This window comes from Aulonocara stuartgranti (assembly GCF_965226115.1).
Source record: "Aulonocara stuartgranti genome assembly, chromosome: 19".
In the NCBI taxonomy this organism is placed as follows: domain Eukaryota; kingdom Metazoa; phylum Chordata; class Actinopteri; order Cichliformes; family Cichlidae; genus Aulonocara; species Aulonocara stuartgranti.
Window position 1 is genome coordinate 22,538,564 of NC_138955.1, and position 21,332 is coordinate 22,559,895.

Consider the following 21,332-nt stretch of genomic DNA (forward strand, 5'->3'; position numbering starts at 1 on the left):
CTCTGCCACGGAGACACTTCCGGTATTTCTATGGTAACATGAAAAAACAAACTTAACTTTCCGTTTATGTATATTGCATGGTTGTTCAGATGTTTTGCAATTCAGATTTGTTTTTAAATCACATATAAAAGATAAATTATTTAAAGCTTTTCCCAGTGATTTTTGACATTTAAACAAAGCACAACAGATAATGGAAAATAAATATCATAGTCATTTCATTATAGTCATAATCTCATTTGAGAGCAGTGTTAATCAGAAACCTTACCTGAGTCAGGTGCTGTGATAAAGTGATAAAGCAGTTTTTTGTTTTTTTGGTACATGTGTTCGTCATTGGAAAATACTGAATAGAGCTGTGCTTTTGTTTCTAGTTTTATCAGCATTATTAGAATAATCTTATTGAGGAAGAATAAACCTTCCTGTCGAAAGCTAACACTAGCTTTGTGTGTACCTCTTCTTTGCCAAATGCCAGTAAATATCTATTCAGATAAATTTTAATTATCTTAAGAGTGGGAAATGTTGTTTGTTGGAGAATTTGCAGAAGATGGGTAAATAAAATGCTTTGTGAAGAGAGTCTCATGGTATTATGTCAGGTCAAGCAAGGCAAACAATGTTTGTCCAGTTAAATGTAAAAAAACAGACATCAGTTAAAGTATACCAAAGTAAAGCAATCACTCTTGTTTCAGCGCAAACAGCATTCTGTCATAAAGCTGTACTCATGACTGTCTGCGTCCATCCTTTACATCACTGCCATCCTATGGCCACAGTTGGCTATTGTCTCTGAAAGTAGACTTGACACTGCTTGATTATAGAGCTACTGAAATCAATATATGGTAGGTGTCCTAATCAACATCTGTGCCCAGTTAATCATGGCTGGATCTTGTCAAGCTAAGAGGACAGCAGCTTGTAGCTGATTGTTTGTGCATAAATCCATGTTGTGGAAATCCCTGAGATCAGTTACAAGTTGTGTATTGCGTGGAAACAAAGCTAGCATTAGCAAGTAAACAAGTACCCTTATTTATCATCATAATTAGTTTTATCTTCGTAAAGACCTGGACCAACACGTGTGATATATGAACCTTTTTTTTTTTTTACTTATTTAGCACATTAGTAATAAAAGCTGTGATGATGGAGAGGGGAACCCCTGTCATATATGACTTCATAAGGCAGGCAAGTTGAACAGCTGTAGCCTCCATCAGCACTTTCAGACCAACATCTCTGAGAAATCACTTGTAGAAAATTTAACCAGCTGTTTGGTTAATTTTTCATTAATTTTTAATCTCATTGTAGACACTGATAGTTAACAATATCACCTGCAGCAGTAATACTGATCCATGTAACACCGATTACTGCAGAATAAATACTTTTATTTTTGATATTACATAGAATTTGCCAAAAAATAAATGCAGTTTTATGTTTAATGAAGTGTTCGCAAAGTATTTTAAACATAAAACAATGATTCTAAAAAAAAAATTAAAAAAAACCTCAACCACTCTTCATTTTGAGCTAATAATAAATAGTTAGCTAACTGTAGTAAGGAATAACATTTAACAATTCTACTGCCAGAAAGAAGTGCAGAGAGGTGAAGATGTTTGAAACTGGTCAAAATGCTCTTGTTAAAGACTAAAGTAAATAAATGAAGAGTTTCTAGACAGTTTACAATATTTTCCAAAGAAAATTTTCTCATAGTTGATGCACTGAGCTGATCTGCAGGCAGTATTATGGAAATGGGTAGAAGGTTTTAGGAAATCCAAATAACTGAATGTTAAAAGAATTTAACCAGACTTTCTTACCAAAGTTTAGCTTTATCTTAGTGAGGACAGTGGCAACAACACCATTCAGAATTTTAGAATTAGGATTTCCTGCAATTAGATCATTGATTGAGATACAAATTTTAGAAGATGTAGGAGAAAAAAAAATCCACACTTGCTTAAAAACAGTCATGCTTTTCAGTCATATGTAGTTCACTAATATTATACCAGCGTGCACAGAAAAAGTCACCCAGAGGCACAAAAGGAATGATCAGAATGACATCATCAGAATCCACAGCCTTCAGGCAAAGTGTGAGGACAGTTCAGGGAGCCTCGGGTATGGCGAGTTTCCATTCCTACACCTGAAATGATCAGTGGCAAAGCTGTAAGAGCGACAAATGTACAGCACATCTTTAAAAATGACAACTCTTCACTCTTGTTTAATATCTTGTGCCAACAAATATCATTAAAATTTTCCACGTGAGATCATTTAAATTTACTTTACTTCTTTTTGTCTTCATCGTCTTCATCGTCTTCTTTGTCCTTGAAAATGAGACCTCCTAGCCATTTCAGTCCTGCTCCTGCAGCAGCTCCAACACCGCCCACAGCCGCAGTGGCAGCCCCCGACAGCCCGGCTGCACCTTTGGGAGGAATGAGGACAAATATTCCAAGTCAAGCAGCTGAGATTGCCAATAACTTTATCAGGAATCAAACTAACTGTACTGACTGCTACCTAATTGTGGCATCACTGCCCCCTCAGTGGTGTCAGATTTCATAAACTAAACAATGTCCTATGGCTTGTACACTAATACACGGTTCTTGATTCTCAAAACAGCCCCAGTTCTTTGCGGCATGGATTCAAAACTATTGGCAAACTTATCAGAACTGGGTCAGTGTTGACATAACTGCAACATGTCCTTTCTATGGCTCTGCCAGCTGCACACTCATGTTCAAGTCCCTTTTAACCTCCTAAGACCCGAACTCTTTCATGGCATGCATTTTTCATTTTTCTTTGCTATTTGGGTTGATTGGGACCTGATGAATTTAAAAACAAAGATTTTTTTTTACCGAATTTTTGTTTCTGAGAAAAATGAGATCCACATATGTGGACATTCATTTTAAATTTTGATAGAACAGTGGCAGTATAATGTCCTCGAAAGCGGATATCAGGCCCTTGTAGAGCAAGATTTAGTATTTTGGTCCAGACATCCCAAAATGTGATGTCTGTATATGTGGACAATACTCAGTGCAAGGGCAATAAAACTACATTTTACAATAAAAGAGTTCAAAGTGTGGCAGGATTATAGTCCTTAGTCTAATCGCACCACAAGCTTAGTCCTGTAACACAACACAGGCTGGAACAATTAACTGATCTTATTGACACTAAGGCCGTCTCCATTTAAGTCTGTAAATAGACTTAAAGCTGAATCATTTGTAAATATGTTATCAGTCATTTGTATTTCAGTCCCTGAGTAGCCAGAGTTTTACGAGCCATATACTGGTCAGCACCAACAGGAGCAAAGGTCACCTTTGCTTTGGTTCCTAATAAAGTGAATGTGTACAGCACTATTAATGAGACTATAGTAAAGTCAGACAAGCCTACCTGCTGACTGTAAAACAGCCACTGCACTTCCTGCTGCCACTCCACCTCCATTAGCCACCGCAGCAGCAGACATCATGCTTGCAGCGTAGGAGCCTGCAGCTATTCCAGCTGAGGTGAAACCTACGGCCCCCAGAGCAACAGGAGCCAAGGCCACTGCACCTACTGCACATGGACGAGAACACCAGCATCAGTGTGACTGTTACAAATGATATGCCATGTAAAAAGTTTTTATATAAGCAGAGGCCTGAGGTACGAGGCAGGATTAAGATAAGATAAGATAAGATAGAACTTTATTAATCCCTCGGGTGGGTTCCTCTGGGAAATTCGACTTCCAAAAAAAGCACAGCAACGACCGAAGTTACAGTTACAGAACTGTTATATATATATATATATACACACACACACACACACACACACACACACACACACACACATATAAATACAGAGACAAATATAAATAAAATAGACAAAGGGGATAAATAGAATAAATAGGAATAAAAAATAAAAATACAAGTGAATTGCACATTTCAAGTATTGAGTCTATTGCACTGTTGACTATTTACAAAAAGTATTGCACAAGGTATTGTACAGTGAGGTGAAGAGGCACTACAGCTTAGTTGTTCCCCCCCTCCTTTGTCCTCCTGTTTCCCCTCCCTCTCCCCTCCAGAGAGGAGTTAAACAGTCTGATGGCGTGTGGGACAAAGGAGTTTTTAAGTCTGTTAGTTCTTGTCTTGGGGAGAAGCAACCTGTCACTGAACAGACTCTTCTGGTTGTTAATGGCCGTGTGCAGAGGATGCCCAGCATTGTTCATAATGTCCATCAGTTTCTTTAATGTCCTTTTCTCTGCCACTGTCACCAGAGTGTCCAGCTTCATGCCGACCACAGAGCTAGCCCTCCTGATCAGTTTCTCCAGCCTGGATGAGTCCCTCTTTGCTGTGCTGCTCCCCCAGCACACCACAGCATAGAAAAGTACTCCAGCAACCACTGACTGGTAAAACATCCTCAGGAGCTTCCTGCAGATGTTAAAAGACCTCAGCCTCCTGAGGAAGTACAGTCGGCTTTGGGCTTTTTTATACAGGTGCTCTGTGTTGCATGACCAGTCCAGTTTATTGTCCACCCACAGCCCGAGGTACTTGTACTTGTTGACCACCTCCACCTCCTCCCCCTCTATCTGAACTGGCAGTGGACCTTCTCTGGACCTCCCGAAGTCCACAACCAGTTCCTTAGTCTTTGAGGTGTTGAGTTGCAGGTGGTTTGTGTGACTCCATGCGACAAAGTTCCTCACCAGACTTCTGTACTCCTCTTCCTGATCATCCCAGATACACCCCATGATGGCCGTGTCATCTGCAAACTTCTGAATATGGCATAATTCAGAGTTGTAGCAGAAGTCAGAGGTGTACAGGGTGAAGAGAAGAGGGGACAGTACATCTTATCCTGGGCTCGCTTTAAATGTTAAAATAAGGTTGCTGGTATCTTTCAGTTATCTGGATTTGATCCAGATAAGTGGTCACATGAAGCTGTTATCAAAGAAACTGAGTGTATCCAGGGTTCACCCTGCTCGCTCACGTAAAAGGGCTGGTGCTGTTGGGAAGTGTAAGCGTGCTGGCAGCTCAAGGGCTGATTTTACAAAGAAAGAGAAAACTATACTAAAAATATGAAGAGGTTAAAAACGTTATACAGACACTAAACACAGCAGAGTGTGAGAGTGTGTGAGAGGGAAAAAAGTACTTTACAGTAGTTTAGTATTAAAAGTGCTGTATGAATGTTTGTGCCCTCTAAGCACTTTGGACAGCATGACTGGAAAATACACATTATATGAATAAAGTCTGGCCTATTTGAAGCCAGGAAAAGTTAAAAGATTCAATATCACAGTTCTGTCTGTGAGGCACAGGAGAACCTGATGATTATAATCAAGGTCAGCAAGTACAAGTTTCTGTCCTGTTTCACAATCATGTATTATTGCAACAATAATAATGTAATTTTTCCTGTTGGAAGCAATAAGGTTGTATCTAAAGATCTACATTTATTAATGACATCAGGGAAAAACGAACACAAAAACATTAGATCCTCCTACTGTCCACACACAGAGGTCTGGGGGACTTTCTATGAACAGTGACCCTATTGTCTGGATGATGTATTGGTCAGTAGGTGGTGATTTCATGCATACCAATCTCTATATTTCATTTGAGAGCATAAGTTACAATGGCGCACACAGGGTTCACGTTATGATTAACGATCAGCAGGTATGAAACAACGCCTGCCAACTACTCAGTTTTCTGAAAATAGCGTCACTATTCGTAGAAGATCCCCCAGACCTCGGAGTGCAGACAGTAGGACGGACTAAAGTTTTTCAAAACTCTAAAGTTTTGGTGCTTTCCCTGAGGAGCATCAGTAATAAATCTATATTCTTGCACTTCACTTTATTCCTTAACATTTTTCTTTTCTCTGTTGGTGGCAAATTGTTTACATGCTGCCAAAATCCATCCTTGCGTCAGCCCCAATCAAGCCCTGGGTTAGCTTATCAAGCCGACAGCCAGCTTCGTGTGACCGCTTCTCCTGACTGCAGGGTAGTGGATCAACATAACAGAGAGATACCGTGGGTAGGTTGAACCCCGGTGACCACACAGACAGTCCAAAGCCTTACCTGCTCCCCCTACAACAGCAACGATCGTCCCTGAAACACAACATCAAAGCTCACATCAGCACTAACATTTGCTATCATCATGGCACCGTCACACCATTAAACACATGAGTATAGTTATTTTAAAGTAATACGTGTATTAAAATACTCACCAAAACCCATGTTTACGGAGTTCCGCTTTCTATGTTTGCGTATCGTATAGTGACAGTCTCAACTGACTCTGCCACGGAGACACTTCCGGTATTTCTATGGTAACATGAAAAAACAAACTTAACTTTTCCGTTTATGTATATTGCATGATTGTTCAGATGTTTTGCAATTCAGATTTGTTTTTAAATCACATATAAAAGATAAATTATTTAAAGCTTTTCCCAGTGATTTTTGACATTTAAACAAAGCACAACAGATAATGGAAAATAAATATCATAGTCATTTCATTATAGTCATAATCTCATTTGAGAGCAGTGTTAATCAGAAACCTTACCTGAGTCAGGTGCTGTGATAAAGTGATAAAGCAGTTTTTTGTTTTTTTGGTACATGTGTTCGTCATTGGAAAATACTGAATAGAGCTGTGCTTTTGTTTCTAGTTTTATCAGCATTATTAGAATAATCTTATTGAGGAAGAATAAACCTTCCTGTCGAAAGCTAACACTAGCTTTGTGTGTACCTCTTCTTTGCCAAATGCCAGTAAATATCTATTCAGATAAATTTTAATTATCTTAAGAGTGGGAAATGTTGTTTGTTGGAGAATTTGCAGAAGATGGGTAAATAAAATGCTTTGTGAAGAGAGTCTCATGGTATTATGTCAGGTCAAGCAAGGCAAACAATGTTTGTCCAGTTAAATGTAAAAAAACAGACATCAGTTAAAGTATACCAAAGTAAAGCAATCACTCTTGTTTCAGCGCAAACAGCATTCTGTCATAAAGCTGTACTCATGACTGTCTGCGTCCATCCTTTACATCACTGCCATGCTATGGCCACAGTTGGCTATTGTCTCTGAAAGTAGACTTGACACTGCTTGATTATAGAGCTACTGAAATCAATATATGGTAGGTGTCCTAATCAACATCTGTGCCCAGTTAATCATGGCTGGATCTTGTCAAGCTAAGAGGACAGCAGCTTGTAGCTGATTGTTTGTGCATAAATCCATGTTGTGGAAATCCCTGAGATCAGCTACAAGTTGTGTATTGCGTGGAAACAAAGCTAGCATTAGCAAGTAAACAAGTACCCTTATTTATCATCATAATTAGTTTTATCTTCGTAAAGACCTGGACCAACACGTGTGATATATGAACCTTTTTTTTTTTTTTTTTTACTTATTTAGCACATTAGTAATAAAAGCTGTGATGATGGAGAGGGGAACCCCTGTCATATATGACTTCATAAGGCAGGCAAGTTGAACAGCTGTAGCCTCCATCAGCACTTTCAGACCAACATCTCTGAGAAATCACTTGTAGAAAATTTAACCAGCTGTTTGGTTAATTTTTCATTAATTTTTAATCTCATTGTAGACACTGATAGTTAACAATATCACCTGCAGCAGTAATACTGATCCATGTAACACCGATTACTGCAGAATAAATACTTTTATTTTTGATATTACATAGAATTTGCCAAAAAATAAATGCAGTTTTATGTTTAATGAAGTGTTCGCAAAGTATTTTAAACATAAAACAATGATTCTAAAAAAAAAATTAAAAAAAACCTCAACCACTCTTCATTTTGAGCTAATAATAAATAGTTAGCTAACTGTAGTAAGGAATAACATTTAACAATTCTACTGCCAGAAAGAAGTGCAGAGAGGTGAAGATGTTTGAAACTGGTCAAAATGCTCTTGTTAAAGACTAAAGTAAATAAATGAAGAGTTTCTAGACAGTTTACAATATTTTCCAAAGAAAATTTTCTCATAGTTGATGCACTGAGCTGATCTGCAGGCAGTATTATGGAAATGGGTAGAAGGTTTTAGGAAATCCAAATAACTGAATGTTAAAAGAATTTAACCAGACTTTCTTACCAAAGTTTAGCTTTATCTTAGTGAGGACAGTGGCAACAACACCATTCAGAATTTTAGAATTAGGATTTCCTGCAATTAGATCATTGATTGAGATACAAATTTTAGAAAATGTAGGAGAAAAAAAAATCCACACTTGCTTAAAAACAGTCATGCTTTTCAGTCATATGTAGTTCACTAATATTATACCAGCGTGCACAGAAAAAGTCACCCAGAGGCACAAAAGGAATGATCAGAATGACATCATCAGAATCCACAGCCTTCAGGCAAAGTGTGAGGACAGTTCAGGGAGCCTCGGGTATGGCGAGTTTCCATTCCTACACCTGAAATGATCAGTGGCAAAGCTGTAAGAGCGACAAATGTACAGCACATCTTTAAAAATGACAACTCTTCACTCTTGTTTAATATCTTGTGCCAACAAATATCATTAAAATTTTCCACGTGAGATCATTTAAATTTTTACTTTACTTATTTTTGTCTTCATCGTCTTCATCGTCTTCTTTGTCCTTGAAAATGAGACCTCCTAGCCATTTCAGTCCTGCTCCTGCAGCAGCTCCAACACCGCCCACAGCCGCAGTGGCAGCCCCCGACAGCCCGGCTGCACCTTTGGGAGGAATGAGGACAAATATTCCAAGTCAAGCAGCTGAGATTGCCAATAACTTTATCAGGAATCAAACTAACTGTACTGACTGCTACCTAATTGTGGCATCACTGCCCCCTCAGTGGTGTCAGATTTCATAAACTAAACAATGTCCTATGGCTTGTACACTAATACACAGTTCTTGATTCTCAAAACAGCCCCAGTTCTTTGCGGCATGGATTCAAAACCAGAGGTGTGGACTCGAGTCACATGACTTGGACTCGAGTCAGACTCGAGTCATTAATTTTATGACTTTAGACTTGACTTGAAAAAATGTTCTAAGACTTGTGACTTGACTTGGACTTTTACACCAATGACTTGGGACTTGAATTGGACTTGAACCGGTTTACTTGAAAAGACTTGATATTTCACCCCAAATATAAAATTTAACATGCATATTATATAGAGATTGAAAATGTGACGTCATTCACGGGTAGAACCGCAAAGGATTCTGGGAACTCGTGGCAAGCGGTACTAGCGCAGCAGGCTTTCAATTGAAATCAGTCACACAGCGATAAAAAGAAACACAAAAATGTCAAGAAGCTGTTGTATTATTAACTGCAATAGCCGGTCGCATGACAGCCACGGGAAGCCGACGGGTAAAGAGATCGGTTGTTATCGGATTACGTCGTTGAAGAGAAATTGTTCGAGCCATGTTTCCGAAGTAACAAAGAGGCGACGGATGGCCTGGATTGCAGCCATTCAAAGATCAAATATAACGTCCTAGAACACTCCAGCTCACAGGTTAGTCTGCTCCAAGCATTTACACGAAGGTCAGTCTGCTGTTGTAGTTAATGCGTCATTTTTCTTAACATAACTGGTGATATAGGTTACAAGCAAGTCTGGCGCTGAACAGAAATTGTCGCGCTATGCTCCTTTATTTATTGTGCATAAATAGTAAATTGTCCTGACACAATATTGCGTTTCGCTTCTGTTATTATGGTACATTGACAAAAACATATACTTTTATTCACAGGATAAAACAGGTTTTTTGTATCACTAATTGCCCAGTACGATTACAGCATACAGTATTATTGTCACTGCTACATTTCTGTGATGCTACCAGAAATTATTTCCACTACTAATTAATTACCGTTGAGCTCAAAGGTCCTATTAATAAACGGTTAACGAATGTGTATTTATGAAGACGATTTGTGAGACTGGTAAACTTATGATACGTACGATGGTCTTTCGTTCTACACGGTGCATTTCAAGGTCCTGCACCCATCCGTCGGTAAACTGTACCTGGGCTTGTTGCAGTGACCTGAAGTTACTAAACTTCATGAGTGTATGCACTCACTCCAAGAACCGTATAATTATAAATATGCATATAAATATGCTAAGATGAGATAGCTGACTTCATCTAACTAGCAAATGTTGTCCAGGCTACGTTGGTGATACAGTTTTTTTTAATGTGTATGATATTTTTGTCATGCGATTTTAAAGCCGGTCCTACAACCGCATCCAAGAATAACATGCAGCTTATCTCAGAACTGTCGGTGAAAATTATTCTTGGAGCTAGGTTTAATTGAGCTGCATTTTAAAGAGGTGCAATTTCACAATTTGTGTATATTTTCTAAGTTCACTATTTTGTATGTGTTGAGAAAAACAGATTTTAAAATTACATGGTCTAATATTTACATTTAGCATATAACTGCAACATTATTTTTTCGTTTGTTTTTTTTAAAGACTCGAAAGGACTTGAAATTCAAAGTTTCAGACTTGTGACTTGATTCGGACTTTTACACCAGTGACTTGAGACTCGACTCTGACTTGTCTGACATTACTTGAGACTTGACTTGAGACTTGAGGATAAAGACTTGAGACTTACTTGAGACTTGCAAAACAATGACTTGGTCCCACCTCTGTTCAAAACTATTGGCAAACTTATCAGAACTGGGTCAGTGTTGACATAACTGCAACATGTCCTTTCTGTGGCTCTGCCAGCTGCACACTCATGTTCAAGTCCCTTTTAATCTCCTAAGACCCGAACTCCTTCATGGCATGCATTTTTAATTTTTCTTTGCTATTTGGGTTGATTGGGACCTGATGAATTTAAAAACAAAGAATTACCAGATTTTTTTTTTTTTTTTACCGAATTTTTGTTTCTGAGAAAAATGAGATCCACATATGTCCACATATGAGGACATTCATTTTAAATTTTGATAGAACAGTGGCAGTATAATGTCCTCGAAAGCGGATATCAGGCCCTTGTAGAGCAAGATTTAGTATTTTGGTCCAGACATCCCAAAATGTGATGTCTGTATATGTGGACAATACTCAGTGCAAGGGCAATAAAACTACACTTTATAATAAAAGAGTTCAAAGTGTGGCAGGATTATAGTCCTTAGTCTAATCGCACCACAAGCTTAGTCCTGTAACACAACACAGGCTGGAACAATTAACTGATCTTATTGACACTAAGGCCGTCTCCATTTAAGTCTGTAAATAGGCTTTAAGCTGAATCATTTGTAAATATGTTATCAGTCATTTGTATTTCAGTCCCTGAGTAGCCAGAGTTTTACGAGCCATTTACTGGTCACCACCAACAGGAGCAAAGGTCACCTTTGCTTTGGTTCCTAATAAAGTGAATGTGTACAGCACTATTAATGAGACTATAGTAAAGTCAGACAAGCCTACCTGCTGACTGTAAAACAGCCACTGCACTTCCTGCTGCCACTCCACCTCCATTAGCCACCGCAGCAGCAGACATCATGCTTGCAGCGTAGGAGCCTGCAGCTATTCCAGCTGAGGTGAAACCTACGGCCCCCAGAGCAACAGGAGCCAAGGCCACTGCACCGACTGCACATGGACGAGAACACCAGCATCAGTGTGACTGTTACAAATGATATGCCATGTAAAAAGTTTTTATATAAGCAGAGGCCTGAGGTACGAGGCAGGATTACATCTTATCCTGGGCTCACTTTACATGTTAAAATAAGGTTGCTGGTATCTTTCAGTTATCTGGATTTGATCCAGATAAGTGGTCACATGAAGCTGTTATCAAAGAAACTGAGTGTATCCAGGGTTCACCCTGCTCGCTCACGTAAAAGGGCTGGTGCTGTTGGGAAGTGTAAGCGTGCTGGCAGCTCAAGGGCTGATTTTACAAAGAAAGAGAAAACTATACAAAAAATATGAAGAGGTTAAAAACATTATACAGATACTGAACACAGCAGAGTGTGAGAGTGTGTAATTACATTGTAATTACAATGGCGCACACAGGGTTCAAGTTATGATTAACGATCAGCAGGTATGAAACAACGCCTGCTAACTACTCAGTTTTCTGAAAATAGCGTCACTATTCATAGAAAATCCCTCAGACCTCGGAGTGCAGACAGTAGGACGGACTAAAGTTTTTCAAAACTCTAAAGTTTTAGTGCTTTCCCTGATGCGCATCAGTAATAAATCTATATTCTTACACTTCACTTTATTCCTTAACATTTTTCTTTTCCGTGTTGGTGGCAAATTGTTTACATGCTGCCAAAATCCATCCTTGCGTCAGCCCCAATCAAGCCCTGGGTTAGCTTATCAAGCCGACACCCAGCTTTGTGTGACCGCTTCTCCTGACTGCAGGGTAGTGGATCAACATAACAGAGAGATACCGTGGGTAGGTTGAACCCCGGTGACCACACAGACCGTCCAAAGCCTTACCTGCTCCCCCTGCAACAGCAGCGATCGTCCCTGAAACACAACATCAAAGCTCACATCAGCACTAACATTAGCTATCATCATGGCACCGTCACACCATTAAACACATGAGTATAGTTATTTTAAAGTAATACGTGTATTAAAATACTCACCGACACGCATGTTTACGGAGTTCCGCTTTCTCCGTTGCTCTTGTGGTACTGCTTCCATGACCCTAACACTGACACGGTCAGAGCGGCACACTTACTGTTTTTATAGGTCACGAATGAAAAACGAAACTTAACATTTCCATTTCATCAAAAGACAAAACGAAAAGAAGAAACTAAAACATGGTGCAGTTTCCTCAAAATTAATATTTGAATATTATCCGTTTTGGATCATGATTGTTCAGATGTTTTACAATTTCAGATAAAACATCACAGCGATTTTAGCCCATTTTGGGGCTAAAATGAATCAAAGCACCCCCCAATATTTCTTACTGCACTCAAAAAAATGAATGAGGTGGATTGTTCAGTGTATATTAATTATTTATTTTCATTTTACTTAAAATATATGTTTTTGTTAAGTTAACATATGTTTTTCTAATCAAGTCTACGTAATTGTGTCTATTATTCAACGTACATAATACTAATGTGTTACTTGATCGCATAACATTTAAGTTAAGTCAATGAGGATCGATATACCTTGTATATCCACAAGGTGGCAGTAATGCAAAAACAGTTGTAATGAAACCGCGCAGAACAAGAAGGTTTCACGGCTTGTGCCTGCTCATGCGCAAGACTTCAAATTTAACTGAAAAAGGCTGTTTTGGCGCCAAGCTGCTGTTTCTTTGAGAGGTAAGACCACTTTTTTCTTTGACTATGTTGTGTAGTATCTATATGTCCAGCATGGTTATATTTTGCGTTTGTCTTACAAGACATGTTATATCGTTTGCGTGTGCTTGTTTTACATTAGTTTTACTGGGTCCTGGACATGCTTATTTTGTGGACTGTGTAAGAAACATTTTTATTGTTTTTTGTTTTATTAAGGGATTAGCTACAGGGGTTCATGGGGTTATTCTTTCAAGGGGTTATTTTTCCATTTGCTTTCTTGGGATTCCTTTTCTGTAATCCGAGAGTCGGAAATATCGAATAGGATAGCAAGGATAGCATAAAGTGACATTTAAAATCCAAAAAGTCAAGGGCGAAAGCCACTGTGACACCATTGTTCTGCTCTATCAGTAATCTGTATTATGTAAAAATGGTCTGTAAATACAGCATGTTTCCTAGCGGAGTTATACATATCAATGTAGTTATAAATTACAGTTTGTGAAAGTACACACTTAATTTTTTTAATAAAATTATTCAAGACATATGAGTGGACAGACAATGGAGGACGACAGACCTGGTGATAATTGCTTCTATAGAAAGTTAGCACATGGCAGTGTCAATCTCTTGCTTTTCTTCTGAGTAGTATTTTATTTAGTTGTAATTCAAACAATAATTTGCTTCTTGAAATTAAGTAATGAATTTCTTGTTTTACTTTATAAATCTCAGATCCTGCCTTTACCTGCTCCCTCCTATACTGATGTGGTGTATGTGGTACTGCTGAGCTTGTATGTGGTATGTGAACTGTTATACTTTTAAAAACAAAACTGTTTTATAAGTTAAGTTTTCTTTTGTGACCCATCCCATGCCCCTGTTATTTCGTCTCCACATCTGAACCATGGTAAAGGTTGCAGTTCAAGGGCCTGAGGCATGAAATTCTTTTCAGATCAGCTGTGATCAATATTTTTTGGAACTTGATAAATAACAATAAAAGCTGTAATGGCTCCATTAGCATTTTGTGTAAATGTTTGTGTTAAAATTATAGCTTTAATGAGGTCTTTCTACATTAGTTTTAGTTTGTATATGTGTACATATAGTATGTATATTTACAGTACAGTATGTTGTGTTTGTTGACATATTTTCAGGTGGAAGCAGAATATGTGAGGATTACTACTGCTGCACATGTTCCAAGGCTTTTTACACAACTTGACCAATACACTGACCAGCTCATAAAAGTCTTCAAGAAAAAAGGAGGCGTTGCAGGGAAGAAAATTAGACAAACTTTGGCCCCAGCCACACAGGTGCGTTATTCTGTTGGTAGCAAAATATTATGGCTAATAAGATCATTTTCAAATTTAAACAGCTAGTGTATGGTAGCTGCACAGTGCACTTACATTTATATTAAGCAAGACAAAGTTTGGTACTCAAAACGTTGGAAAATTTAAATTACCTAAACATATGTAAAATCTGATCCCTTGATTTAGGTTAAACCAGAAGTGAATGTTTTTATGTTATGTTTTGAATGCAAAAAAGATGATGTATTAGTTTGTCTTTACCTCCATTATGGACATATATAATGTGGTGGAAACCCTTCCCAACAGGTTAACTATTCATGTCCATGTGATGATTAGTTGGTCTTGTGTACATGTCTATCTGTGCAGTGGCTATGTCATTCATTTTGCGTATAATGTGAGTTTCTGTCATCCTAAAGTATTTCTGTTTTCTCTTCCTGTATCTCTGCCACTCTCTACAGAAGGAAACCATTGAAAAGGGGAGGGAGTGTGTCCTCAGGGCACTACCTTTTTACCTGAATGAAGACCCAAGCATCCTCTTCAAAGAATAATTGGTTGGTAATTTTAGTTTTGGTTTAATACAGATAAAAAACTAATTTTGAATAACTAATGTTGTTGCATGTTGTAATGTTGTTGTTGTTGTAATTTGCATGGAACCTGTTTAAATGTTTTGGGAAATCTTCTTGTATACCCAAACTATTTATATTTATCGTTGAATCTGTAGTCTGAAATAGTGGCGCACTGGGGTGCATGTTCCTAATATTGTGTTTACGTCATTAAAGGGTAGCTTTGGCCCTTTTTCTTTCTTTTTTTTAAAACTGGATGCCATTTTTCTATGTTTTTGTGTCTAAGCTACAGCTGTTCAGAGGGAGCTGGAACAAATTACCCTTGCTATCTTTACCATCGAAAGAGCTGATGCCAGCACTCCTCCAGCCGATGTGGGTATAACCATCTAGTGTGTCCTGCATGACCTGGAAGACCTGGCCTCTGCATGTGCACTCTTAATGGGTGGGATATATGCACTGAATCTCAGTTAACCTCAAGACTGAAAGCTAAGAGACAATCAAAAGTATTGAGATTTAAAGGATTTAATTGAGAGATGATACTGCACCAGAAATGTTGAAGGGTGGTGTGTATATTAGCGTTCAAGGCATATTGTTATGAGGTGGAAATATGTTCATATTCAGTTTGTGTTACATTGTGTGCATTGTAAAGGTAATTGCAATACATACTAAAAATAAGGGTAAGTTAGGAGGTTGATCTGATATCCCCGTGTTGGTGTTGTTCCCAGATCATCATACTAAATGTTGTTCCAGGATCAACATTGCAAGTGACCAATCAGAATGTTGTGACGTCATACTTTTGCGACTTCGGGAAAAACCAGCGTAAAACAAAAAACTGTACTTAAGCTGCGTGAAACCGCCTCTGTCCGCCGATCAACTGACCCTAACCCTAACCCTTTAATAAACAGTAAGCAGAATTGATATTGTCCTTGCAACATTGGAATTTCATAAATGCACAAATGGCTTGGAATAGAATAACGTCACAACAATGTGATTGGTCACTTGCAATGTTGAACCTGGAACAACATTTTCATGATGGTCTGGGAACAACACCAACACGAGGATATCAGATCATCCAAGTTGGGAATGCAGGATGAATGTATATTTTGTGGACTTTTAAAGACGAACAATTGTTTCCATGTTAAAATGTTTACATCTGAAGTTTTTTGCCCAAACACTGGTAAAATAAATGTTGACAGTGGCAAGTGTTAAATGGTTACTGCTGTGCTGTTGCAAAAAAACTGAACGCTGACAAGCTGTTTTATTGTTAGACCATAATCTTGGCATGTTTTGTTAAAGTTTTATTTGGGATGGTGATGTAATTTTCTTTGATTGCTAATATCAGTGGACTATTTATTATTATTATTATTATTATTATTATTATTATTGTTGTTGTTGTTGTTGTTGTTACATAATTTTTTTTTTTTAAATTGTGGCTGTTGAGGTGGACACTTCACTTTGCATTGTTAAAGGAAAGCACTTCATTGGCATTGTGTTACTGGACTGACCCTAAGCAATCATTGCAAATAGCAACTTTGCTATCCATTTTAGACACTAAAAGAAAAAAAACACTCACAGACCTTACTAGCATCACATGTGCATAACTCAAGTGTCATCTTATCAATGTGTTATGTGATCTTCAATGCGTTTTTTTTTTTTTCTTCTATTTCTGGTAGCTACAGACATTTAATTTAAAGTCTTGATGTTGCATCTGTCTACATACTGTTAATTACTAACCCTAATGAGCTGTTGTGTTTTATTTTGGACTGGGTTTACACAAATGCTGACTGAATGTGTTGGCAATAAAATAAATTTTAAAAAATAAGTTGGATGTACTTAATTCATTTGTGTGGAACCTGTTGACAAAATAGATTTATGTAAAACTAATTAATAAAGCACAAGGTGGCTGAAAATATAATATTTGAATTAATCTAACTTAAATTTAACATTTTACTGCCACAAATAAGAAATGTGTTGAAGTAACTAATCTAAACTATCTAACCTGAAAATATATCATCTATGTTCATAAAACATAACTTGATTTAGTTAGTCTTAAATATGTCTTGTTAATCTTAAGTAGTTTTTTTAAATTAGATGAACTAAAGATTTTTGCTTTAAACTAACATAATTCAATTTCGTGGAACCTGTTGACAAAATAATTTTAATTAAAGTCAACGTTTCATTTTTTTGAGTGTGTTTTGACAATATTTGTTGTTTGTGTGACACACTACTAAAAATAAAAAAAAAGCATACAGTATTTGGTTGAGACATAACATTTTAACAACAAAAGTATAGATAATCCCCCCCCCCCCCCCCCCCCTCCCCCTCCCAAAATGGTTTGTTCCAGCTCGCCTCTCCCCTAGTGATGGGATTTCCGGCTCTTTTTAGAGATCCGGCTCTTTCGGTTCGACTCACTAAAAAGACCAGGCTCTTTCGGCTCCCAACCGGCTCTTCAGGTTGTTTTGTTGCTTTAATTAATTTATTATTAACAATAATATAAAATTATGCACAAAAGGAATTGCTAACGTAAAAAAAAGTGGTTTTATTTATATATGTTTATTAGGGGTGCAACGATATTCGTATCGATATTGAACCGTTCGATACAGTGCTTTCGGTTCGGTACGCATATGTATCGAACAATACAACATTTGTAATTTATTTTATCAATTTTCCTTCTGACGATGCTGTCTGTGTTGAGCGCTCAGTGAATCTGTGTTCGACTACTCCGCCTAGGCTGCACTGTCGAGCGCAGATCCACTGAGCGCTCAACACAGACAGCATAGTCAGAAGGAAGAGCGCAGGGCAAGCTAGCGAGACAGAAGTTAAGCTCTCCTTTCAACAGGCAAATTGAACGTCATTCAGATCTGGCGTTTGGAATTATTTTGGTTTTCATGTGACGTATGACCCTGAAGGTAAGCGAGTCATGGACTAAAGTAAAACAGTATGTTGAATGTGCCATGCAATGCTCAATTACATTGGTGTGAACTAGTGTGTTAGCGCAGTTAGCTCGTTAACGTGTTGGCCGTCTAGCCCCATGCACGGGGTGATCGGCGGTAGCTCGTTAACGGAGATTTGCCGTGTTGTGGCGTTAAGGTAATTTCAACGAGATTAACCTGAAAGCACTAGTGGGAACACAATGAATATGACTGCACATTTACGCCGACATCATCCTAGTGCAAAGACAAGTGGAAGCAGACAAAAAAAAGCAAGCATGCTACTAACTTTAGCCGAGTCATTTAGACAGCTGTTAGCACATGATTCTCCTTATGCTGCTGAGAATATAGCCCAGAAGAAGCGGATAGTATAGCTTTTATTTTGGAAAGAGACATTTCTCTGTAATAAACTCTCTTTTCCAAAGATGAGTGATTCCTCAATCAGATACAGGGCTCGCAATATCGCTAGCCCGACGTCCAGTCGGGCTACCAAAATCTATCTCTTCCCTGCCCGTCGGGCTATTGTAGGAAAAATATATGTCAATGCTTTTGCATTCTTTCGGAAATGTAGCTGGGTAATTATGTCATTGGCATCGGTGAACCACTGTCAATATGTGACATATTGAAGTTGCGTTTGAATTTGCGCTCGTTTTTTTGCTTTCACTTTGCAATCGTGCGAACTGTGTATAGAGAGCGACAGCACTGATCTGTGAGTGATGATAATTTGTGCACCAATTCCTCTGACATCGTCTTATTAATCGTTAGCTTACTATGCAAACATGACAAGTGAAATCTCCCGCAGCAAGCTTAAACATGTGAGAGGTTGATCGTGCAGAGAATCGCTGAGCTTATGTGAGTGAGTGTGTAAAAGCATTTCAGTTCTGCTGAGCCAAATAAGACAGGTCAGGGTGAAGTGACAGCCAAAGAAAAGATTACCACAAAACGGAGAAGTTATGACAAATCAGACTATGAGGCAAAAAGAAAGTGCAGCTTTATGGTTTCATGGACAAAAGAATTTCTGTGGCTGCAATATGATGAGCTAAATAACCAGGGCTGCACATAAGTGGTCCGCAGGTGCGCATTCGCTGTCAAAATAAAAAACACGCACAAGGGTTAGGGTTAAATTTAAAAACTGTACTTTTGAGTTAAAATATATATTTATAATTTTAATAAATGACAAATTAAAAATGCATGAACATTTTTTTGTATCGAAAAAATATCGAACCGTGACACCAAAGTATCGAACCGAACCGAACCGTGAATTTTGTGTATCGTTGCACCCCTAATGTTTATATATAAATATATGCGGTGGCCCCTAGAGACAAAACACGTACAAACTCCAAAACACATTTCTAGCATGAACTGAACTTCCAAAGCAGAGCTACTAGATCACTTAAATTACACAATTGAAGGCATGTGTGTATTGTTTGTGTATTTATACACAGGCACTCATATATATTCAAATAATTTAAAAAAAAGTTCATTTACCTGTTACTACCACACACCAAATCCGGTCGTTGGTACTTGCTGGCTTATGTAGCCACAAGATAACAAAGGCTCAACACTGCGCCCAGCATCCTGGAGCACTTCTGTTGTCTTTTGTACGTGTTTTGAGTTTTTATGTGCTTCGGAGTTTTTACGTGCTTCGGAGTTTGTACGTGTTTTTACGTGTTTTGGAGTTTTTACGTGTTTTGGAGTTTGTACATGTTTTTACGTGTTTTGGAGTTTGTACATGCTTCAGAGTTCATACGTGATTTGAAGTTTGTATGTGCTTTGTCTCTTGGGGCCACCGTAAATATACTTTTATTTATTCACTCCATATAAAATGTAATAAATAAATCATATAATACAAAAATCAACTATTCACATTTCAACTTTTAACTATTTAAATTTTCAGCTTTTTCCTTTTACAAATTTAAAGTGAAACAACACAAAACACTGCAAGCCACAACACAATTAAATATAAATTATAATATGAAAACTAAAAGAACATGCATATTCTCTGTCATATGGACCTGCATGAATAAACTTTCTGAATCCTTTATCATCTGCAACCGAAAATAGCTGTGGATGATTACTATACCTTTCTAATGTTGTTGTCCCTGCCTCTCTTTCTCTCTCTCTGGCTCTGTTCCTGTGCTACTGAGTGTAACTACCGCCCCTCCCCCCTCTGCCCAGCGTAAAGCACAAGGCTCACGTGCTGAGTGAAGCGGGAAAAAAGTGCGAGAGAGAGGCTCAGAGAAAGAAAAACAAACCCACGTGACGGCTCGCGATAAGGAGCCGGCTCGCATCGTCCACGTCAAAGATTCGGCTCTAAGAGCCATTTCGTTCGCGAACGACCCATCACTACTCTCCCCTACTCTGGCTCTAGCGCTCTTGCTGCCAGAGCATGGTGGCTGAGACACAGCGGAGCAGAGGTGTAAGTGCCTGGCTTAAAACAGGACATATTAGCTACATTTAACCTTCAGTTACTCTTTATATAGTTAGGTAGGAGTCAGAACATGTTTCTTTTTAGCTGATTCACCCAGGTAACCTGCAGTGTTGGAAACGTGTTTTCCACGATGTTTTCTACCCTACAATCAGTCCTGCTCTGTAGTAAAATCAGCGACATTTGACCGTCCTGTTGCTCCCATTGAAATGTATATTTAAAATCTAAAACTTAAAATTGTCCGTAGCCTAAAGTTGTTACCACTGTCCTGTTTTAAATGGAATGAGAGAAGCTGGTTATTTTGTCATATGTGCCGACATTAAACCCAGGTAAAAGTGTAAGAACAAATGATCCGTCAATAAAGGATAATGTTGGATCAGTGTTTCAATATTTATATCTTTTATTAGATGTACATATGGTTTGGTTGCCTTTTGGTTGAGAGTACACTGAGAGAGGATTTTTTTTTATTAGTGATCTTAATAGTATTTTTTTTTTTTCATATTAATGTCATTTTTTCATCTAATTGAATACAATCTATTTGTGTATGATTGTCAGTCCAAAGAGGGAGAGAGGAAAGAGGGGAACGTGAGGAGAAAGGGCAAGGTCAGGAAGAACCAGGTAGGAAAACAGACAGGGAATAGTGACAGGCAAAATGAACTGCTAAACTGCTTGAGAGAGTTGACCACCAAAAAGTGATAGACAGATTTGCCAACTTCAAGGTGAGGCAACATAGGTTAAAATAAAAGAAATAAATCTGCAGAGCCATAGTAGTATCTGCAGTAAAGATATTTTCATACATTGTACCATAGGCAAAGTTGCCTCCATTTTTATATATTTTTTTTTATCAATATTTTGTACATTTCAATGACTCTATTTTTGGAGTGTATTTTTATATATCTGTATTGTATTATACATACACATTAAAAGTGAATCTCTGTCCAAAAAATGCACTCAGTTTACTTCTTACTCACCATAATCATCATTCATCATTTTCCCCCAGTAAAGTAATTAAGGTTAGG

At 38.0% G+C, this 21,332-nt stretch overlaps 2 protein-coding genes and 1 long non-coding RNA gene across 8 annotated transcripts in view; 1 reads left to right on the forward strand and 2 right to left on the reverse strand.

The window, feature by feature from the left end:
* Window positions 1-70: 70 nt before the first annotated feature.
* Window positions 71-6,238, reverse strand: LOC309695176 (interferon alpha-inducible protein 27-like protein 1). The gene is made up of 5 exons (XM_082515677.1): window positions 6,145-6,238; window positions 5,996-6,025; window positions 3,352-3,513; window positions 2,254-2,389; window positions 71-2,110 (listed from the first exon to the last, which is right to left on the reverse strand). The coding sequence occupies exons 1-5, from the start codon at window positions 6,152-6,154 to the stop codon at window positions 2,050-2,052; spliced, it is 399 nt and encodes a 132-aa protein (XP_082371803.1). The 5' UTR covers window positions 6,155-6,238; the 3' UTR covers window positions 71-2,049.
* Window positions 6,239-7,297: 1,059 nt separating this feature from the next.
* Window positions 7,298-21,332, reverse strand: part of LOC309695174 (interferon alpha-inducible protein 27-like protein 1) — an 84,798-nt gene continuing 70,763 nt past the window's right edge. The window contains exons 2-7 of one of the 3 annotated variants that reach the window (XM_082515674.1): window positions 19,374-19,949; window positions 12,444-12,537; window positions 12,295-12,324; window positions 11,284-11,445; window positions 8,472-8,607; window positions 7,298-8,326 (exon numbers count right to left, since the gene is read on the reverse strand). In XM_082515674.1, the coding sequence (XP_082371800.1) occupies window positions 8,266-8,326; window positions 8,472-8,607; window positions 11,284-11,445; window positions 12,295-12,324; window positions 12,444-12,501 (447 nt within the window). In that variant the 5' untranslated portion in view covers window positions 12,502-12,537; window positions 19,374-19,949 and the 3' untranslated portion in view covers window positions 7,298-8,265. The other 2 variants (XM_082515673.1, XM_082515675.1) reach the window with 2 other exon arrangements.
* On the forward strand, window positions 12,985-16,936 carry LOC309694945. 4 transcript variants are annotated; one of them, XR_014272993.1, is made up of 5 exons: window positions 12,985-13,127; window positions 13,827-13,892; window positions 14,243-14,398; window positions 14,851-14,943; window positions 15,242-16,936. It is a non-coding gene; the product is annotated as an uncharacterized lncRNA (long non-coding RNA). The 4 variants fall into 4 exon arrangements; XR_014272995.1 differs by lacking the exon at window positions 12,985-13,127 and adding an exon at window positions 13,134-13,283; XR_014272994.1 differs by lacking the exon at window positions 12,985-13,127 and having other exon boundaries at window positions 13,134-13,871.

Bases quoted from the DNA above. Each gene is read 5' to 3' on its own strand.
- LOC309695176 (XM_082515677.1), bottom strand. The intron at 3,514-5,995 runs GTAAGGCTTTGG...GTCCATGTGCAG, and splicing joins TGCTGTTGTAGGGGGAGCAG to TAGGTGCAGTGGCCTTGGCT. The intron at 2,390-3,351 runs GTAGGCTTGTCT...TTCCTCCCAAAG, and splicing joins GGCTGTTTTACAGTCAGCAG to GTGCAGCCGGGCTGTCGGGG.